This window comes from Papaver somniferum, unplaced genomic scaffold (assembly GCF_003573695.1).
Source record: "Papaver somniferum cultivar HN1 unplaced genomic scaffold, ASM357369v1 unplaced-scaffold_81, whole genome shotgun sequence".
Classification (NCBI taxonomy): Eukaryota; Viridiplantae; Streptophyta; class Magnoliopsida; order Ranunculales; family Papaveraceae; genus Papaver; species Papaver somniferum.
In genome coordinates, this window is record NW_020651082.1 from 7,391,602 (window position 1) to 7,397,961 (window position 6,360).

Below are 6,360 nucleotides of genomic sequence, written 5' to 3' on the forward strand. Positions count from 1 at the left end.
GAGCGATCGGCTGTTAATTGATTGGTCGTAGGTTCGCATCCTACTTGGGAAGATTTTATTCATTCTGAATTCTTTCATTCAGAATGAAATAAAAGGGCTCGCGTTGACCATTAGGGGTAGGTAACCCGTTCCTTGTCTTTCTTTCTATTGCATTATATCTTATCGTATCACATTCTGTTTTGTGATATTTGAGAATTGCCGTTCCCAGTCTTTCTTTCTATTGCATTCTATCTTATCATATCACATTCTTTTCTGTGATATTTGAGAATCGCCGTCAATACCTCGGTATAGATCCGGGATAATCCTTTATTCCATAGCCCTGGGACTCTTTACAACTAGCCAATTAATCATTCTCAGATGTACTAGTACTAGCATCACATCAAAGATGCAGTCATCGATTTTCCCGAATGGCTACAATTACTGCGAGCAAACATATTAATGACTAGTCAAGCTTTTTTGCTATGCCACTAATACTGCGAGCAAACATATTAATGACTAGTCAAGCTTTTTTGCTATGCCACTAATACTTGTACTTGCTTTGCTAGTCAACCCAAGCCTCACTGGGAAAGAGGATGGATTCAGGCCGGGCATACTTTGTTTCATGATGGAATCATTTGCGATAAATAAGAAAAAAAGAAAAAGTAAGCCGTGCCGCACAGATTTATATGTGTCGTTATAAAAATAAGTCCACATAACAAAGAACAAAGACTCTTTTATGAAATATATATTGTGCTATTTTATGTAGTGTTATGTGAAATGTATTGTGCACCTTATGATATCGAATTATAATCCAACGAATTTGAAACCAATACAATTCAACAAACATATAGATCGACTGATATTGGTTTTAGATGTATATCCGTACATTTTTATGCTTCGGGATTATGATATCGATTCTAACCTTTTATCTGGAAGATAACAACAAAAACAAAGAACGAAACAAATCCATTATTGATAAACGAGTTTTTGGTTTCCATTAGTAGCCCCCTTTGATGAAGTCATTTAGGCGCTTAACCTCTTCATCCTGTTGTGCGACCACAGCCCGAACTACATCAACAATAGATATTAAGCCAACGATCTTCGCATCGATTACAGGTACATGTCTTATATGATTTTCTGCGCACAGAGATCAACTTAATATCATCAGATCCATATATAAATTCAACCTGTTGTTCTTAAACACTTCAATAATTAGTTAACCAAGTCTTTACCTGTCATAAGTTGCATTGCTTCCACAATATTTGTATTGGAGTTCACTGTGATTAACTTGTTCTCTTCGGTCATGATTTCACCAACTTTTGTTTGTTTAGAATGTCTTCCTTGAACAATCATCTTCCTTAGATAATCTGCTTAGACACCCATTCAACCAAATGTTTAAATTTTCTTATGCAATAATGAAACATGTTAATATAGTCGACAGTACAATTGCAGTTACCTCGCTCCGTAATGATTCCGTCGATCAAATTCTGTTCCCCTGGCCTTAATACTACCAAGGAACCAATATTGTTCCGAGTCATCTGCAATGTACACTCAATTCAGAACTAAATATGAAAACAAACAGCTATAAAGGGACGGAATCTGTTTATATCTTTAGGAAATATATACAGAAGTCCTCTTACTAGCTGAACGGCATCGTAAACGGTGTCGTTGGTACGGCAACTAAATACGTATCCATCTTTCTCTTCTCCTTTGGCCTTCAAGACATCAGCCACTGTTGTATTCTCTAATCCTTTATGTTGCCAACTTGCAGTAGATGAGGTAACACACAGTCGGCAAAGAAGTCCATGCTTTAGTATTTCATTGCACGACCTTATAATGCCTTGCATTTTGATCCTTAAAAAGAGGAAAATAAACTTATATCTACCCAAATTCTTTTGTTTCAAATCCGTCTGGAATCGAGTAGAGTTTTTAAACCCGTGAACACTATAATAAATTAGCAACAGTAAAATAACAGTTGCTCTTGAAATTCTTTTCTTTGTCACCAAGTAGGAAGAAAGAATGTCTCGGAAGCTCAACTTAGTACAACTGGGAGTTTAGCAAAAACTCTATCTTTCTTATTTTTTTATTTTGTAAGCCAAATTAGCAATTACTTTACACAATGAATATTATGCATTAGATTAATTAGCAATTACTTTACACAATGAATATTATGCATTAGATTAATTCAGAGTCATTACCAATAGCAAAGTTCTCCAGGGAGCGCTCACCTCCTACTTATTGAGGTCACTGCCTAAATTTTCCCAAAGATTTTCAGTTGTGGAAAAAAGATTCAGAGTCCATCTACACCGGCACCTGGCTCAGTGAGTGCTCGTTACTTCAGTTCCTATATTCCATAGAATATGCCTAAATTTTCCAAAGATTTTCAACTGGCCTAGATGTAAAAAAATTCAGTCCATCGACAGAATTTATAAAAGAATAATAATAATAATAGTCAATCCAAGAAAAGGATTTCAGATTTTAAATCTTTTACAGGTGATGTCTCTTCAAGTGAGTGTGTTAATCCAGTTGATTCGGAAATCTACAGGTCCAATTATTTATGTAGAAATTAAATCTCGATCTATTCACAGAATGAGATTTTCATCTCGATCTAACTCCCAGTTAGGCTTAGGGTATTCTCGGATCTAAATTGCTCTTCCAATTTAAATGCAATTCCAAGTTTACAGAATCGTAAACAGAAAATTAAAAAGTAATTCCATTAAATCGACAAGCAGAAAAAAAAACAAAAAACCGGGTAAAAGAAGAAGAAGATGCTCAGAATCTAGTTAAGAATGGAAACAGAGTTATCCTCATTTGTTAATCAGATTAACGAGATGTTTAATCATCATCGCAACTTCTTCTTCTTTTGTTTCAGAAATTCAAAACCTATAATTCTACAGAAACTAGAATGAATAGAAAATTGAAACGAAATCAAAAATTCTAATGTTTTAGAATTTCAAAACATATAAATCTACAGAAACTAGAATGAACCGAAAATTGAGACGAAATCTAGAAATATGGAATTTAAGAACACCACAGACGAAGACGCCGTAGTCGAAGTATTTCGTTGTTCTTCTTAGACTGTGGACAACCTTTGTTTATGTATCTTCCAATTAGGGTTAGGGTTTTCGTTCGACGTAGTTTGTAAATCAGTGGGCCTAGTTGATTTGGGTTGGGCTTACACTAACCCCACGCGAATAAGAAGTCCAAATTTTCAACTACCTCGGGGAAATCGGGCGAATCACCGGTGAAGGCCATATGGTTCGACGCTCTATCCGGAAACTTAGGGCCAGGCCCCAAAAAGAAAAAAAATTTCATTCTGCAGCCACCAAAAAATATGCATAATACATTCTGCAGACGCATAACGAAGTATGCAACCATTTTCTCCATTGCATAAAAAAATTTACCTCGGCATAACAAAGTTATGTAGCCATTGTATTCGTGCGTAACTACATAAAAAACTGATGCATAATGCATTATGCATCTATTTTCTCGATGCATAAAAGATTGTGCAACAATTTTCTCGATGCATAATGCATTATGCAACCATATTTTCGGATGCATAACAGGTTATGCATCCATTTTCTCGACTACATAACAAGTTATGCTTCCATTGTTTTGGTTAATTTCAATGCTTACAAAAAAATAAAAAGTTGATGCGTAATGCGTTATGCAACTATGTTTTCGAATGCATATCAAGTTATGCATCAATTTTTTTTTTAATTTCACCGCTTACAAAAAGTAGTTGCATAATGCGTTATGCATCCATTTTCACGACTGCATAACATGTTATGCATATATTTATAGTTGCATGACAGGTTATGCAGTCTTTGTTTTTGTTGGTTCCAATACAAACAAAATGGTTACTGCATAATAGATTGTGCAACAACTTTTGTAGTGCATTACAAGATATGCAACCAATTTCATAGCTGCATAACAAATTATTCAACGATTATGCCCAATTTAAATATATGCCTAAAATTATTCTCGACTACGTAGCAGGACTGATGGGGGGTAGAACTTGTTTCCCACCTTGTTGAAACTTGTTTCACTAGAATTATCATTTCTGACAAGTAACTAGTAATGATTCATAATTGATATAGACAGTAAAAATCACAAGTAGGCCATGGTGAAGACCTAAAATCATATTTCAGCGATAGCAATGGCGGAAATGCTATTCAGCACTCCACTTAGAACTCTATTAACCACTCAGTGATAGGTGTCACAAGGACACTGGTTCAAAACAATTCATCCAGGACACATCTTTGTATAAAAAGGTTATTCATTTGAGAGATGTATGGTTGAGATGCTTTGAGCTGTAAGTAGGGTGCTGTTTCAGTGCTGTGAATAGCATTTCCCATAGCAACGGTATTAAAATACTGAATGTTTAATGCCTGAATGCTAGATTACGGCTTTGATTGTAATCTCATTAAGTTTGCAATCACTAGATAATGATTAAATACCCACTGAAAAGAGGGACCAATCTTCAGCACTTCTTGTTTTACATTGCTTAGAAAGAGACAGAAAAATTACTTACAAATAGTAAGAATCAATCACCACTGGCACAACCATTGCATCCGCAATGTACACATTCAATGACATTTTCATCCCTCGGGTGCTTGGGCTACATACGCAGGTGGTGATGAAGTTGTGGTCCCGAGGCTGGATACATTTGTAGGTAGCATAGGCGTTCATATCCTGACTGCATTCAAACATACACAACAAGGAAAGTATCAGTGAAGTGAAAAAAATAAAAAAATAAAAAAAAAAAACAGCATACAGATAATGGGCACAAGATCAGCTCAATTATTCAACAACTAATGCAAAGGAGAATTCAAGGATAACAATACCAAACATGCAGACCTCTTTCTCTTTTGTCGAACAGGTTGTGGGAGCCTTGTTATCGGTAAAGAGATAGCCCTTTTTTGTTGTTTCTTCTTCTTATATAGCTTATCTTCGACCTGCAAACTCGAATTAAGGAGGAACCCGACAAACCGGTTATGCACAAATTCTAAATTATTCACAATTAATCGTCATTCAACGCACTAAATGACCGGAAATAACACCATGTTCTTGTTATTTTGTAGCTTCAAAAAGTATTGTTTCCTTGTTGTTATGATTTTTCAATTCCAACAGCAACCCAACCTTTGTGTTTGTCTTAACTTCTAAAGACCATATTAATTTCTCTTCAATTTAAAGCGAACCCAATCTTTCTAATGCCACAATGATTTTGAAATCAATTTGCATCTTCTTCCAAAATTCTTCTCATGAAGTAACATGATCATTCACGATTTATTTCTCCTCTCTCGACAAAAAAGTAGAAAATCACACAAGGAAGATTTTAAAAGAAGACCCGAAGGAAATCACAAAAAACGAAAGCCAAGGAAGAAGAAGAAGCGAAACACTAATTTTAAAAAATATGGGTTTGGGGGAGATTTTTCCACAGATAATGGGTGCGTGCCTGAACTTTTCTGGATGTGGGTTTCTTAGTGTAAAAAATCAGAAAAATGGGTGTGACAGTGATCTTCACCATTCCTTTCCGATTAAATCTCATCCGAATTGACTAGTTAGTCTTCACCCGTTCAACTACATACAAACTAGTCCTTTATTTATTTGAAATATGAAACTACAGGAACAACCTTCCTAATTTCAATAAATTTTTACAGTTTATTCCAAAGTGTTCCGTGAGATATCAGTGATTTCAAATAATTTAAAAATCATTTATCTTTATAACCGTTCGTCCAAGATTCCCAAACTTAATTTATTTGGAAAACTCTTGCCGAGATTCATAAAAAGAGTACTCATTTGGTTATATAATTTTTATTTTTTACAAATTTTAGATTACAGTGGTATACAACTATGTACACATCTGCAAAAATCCAGAAAATCCAACATTTATACTCAAAAAACATGCAATATATTCATGAGATAGGACAATAGTGTACAACTATGTACACATCTAAAAAAATCCAGAAAATCCAACATCCATACTCACAAAACATGTAATATATGTTAGATATTTTCAATATTGTTTGCCGCTATTCCGGGGAGTTGGAAATTTTTTTGGTTAATGAATTTGAAAACCTATTCGTTTTTCCAGAAGTTTCCACTAAACGTGTTTGTTCCCATAGTGTTTCTTCAAGAGACACCATTAATGGATGCCCGTTGAAAGCGTCTGTTCGTAATGGAAAGACATCACGAAAAGGCATGAATCCCTCTTTAAATAGTAAAGGCTTTCTCCCATTTCAATCATCAAAATCTCTTTCTCTCTAAGCATCTTCAGAAACAAAATACTGTGTGTTCTTGGTTGGGTCAAGGGAGTACAACTCTTGAATTCAACAACGTTGTTAGGGCTTCATTCTATCCTGAAGGCAATATTTCACT

The 6,360-nt window shown here is 35.0% G+C and overlaps 1 protein-coding gene and 1 non-coding gene across 4 annotated transcripts; both read right to left on the reverse strand.

Moving 5' to 3' along the window:
* Positions 1 to 814: 814 nt before the first annotated feature.
* Positions 815 to 5,344, reverse strand: LOC113345344 (CBS domain-containing protein CBSX3, mitochondrial-like). 3 transcript variants are annotated; one of them, XM_026589126.1, is made up of 6 exons: positions 4,827 to 5,344; positions 4,514 to 4,678; positions 1,620 to 1,833; positions 1,436 to 1,517; positions 1,212 to 1,346; positions 815 to 1,116 (listed from the first exon to the last, which is right to left on the reverse strand). In XM_026589126.1, the coding sequence occupies exons 2-6, from the start codon at positions 4,669 to 4,671 to the stop codon at positions 977 to 979; spliced, it is 729 nt and encodes a 242-aa protein (XP_026444911.1). In that variant the 5' UTR covers positions 4,672 to 4,678; positions 4,827 to 5,344; the 3' UTR covers positions 815 to 976. The 3 variants fall into 3 exon arrangements, with proteins under 3 accessions (XP_026444911.1, XP_026444913.1, XP_026444912.1); XM_026589128.1 differs by lacking the exons at positions 4,514 to 4,678; positions 4,827 to 5,344 and adding an exon at positions 2,208 to 2,949; XM_026589127.1 differs by lacking the exons at positions 4,514 to 4,678; positions 4,827 to 5,344 and adding an exon at positions 2,178 to 2,949.
* Positions 2,750 to 2,832, reverse strand: LOC113345634. The gene has a single exon (XR_003358224.1). It is a non-coding gene; the product is annotated as a small nucleolar RNA U30 (small nucleolar RNA).
* Positions 5,345 to 6,360: the final 1,016 nt, after the last annotated feature.

Bases quoted from the DNA above. Each gene is read 5' to 3' on its own strand.
- LOC113345344 (XM_026589126.1), bottom strand. From the start codon at position 4,671: ATGAACGCCTATGCTACCTACAAATGTATCCAGCCTCGGGACCACAAC. The intron at 1,347-1,435 runs GTAACTGCAATT...GTGTCTAAGCAG, and splicing joins CGGAATCATTACGGAGCGAG to ATTATCTAAGGAAGATGATT. The intron at 1,117-1,211 runs GTAAAGACTTGG...CTCTGTGCGCAG, and splicing joins AGCAATGCAACTTATGACAG to AAAATCATATAAGACATGTA.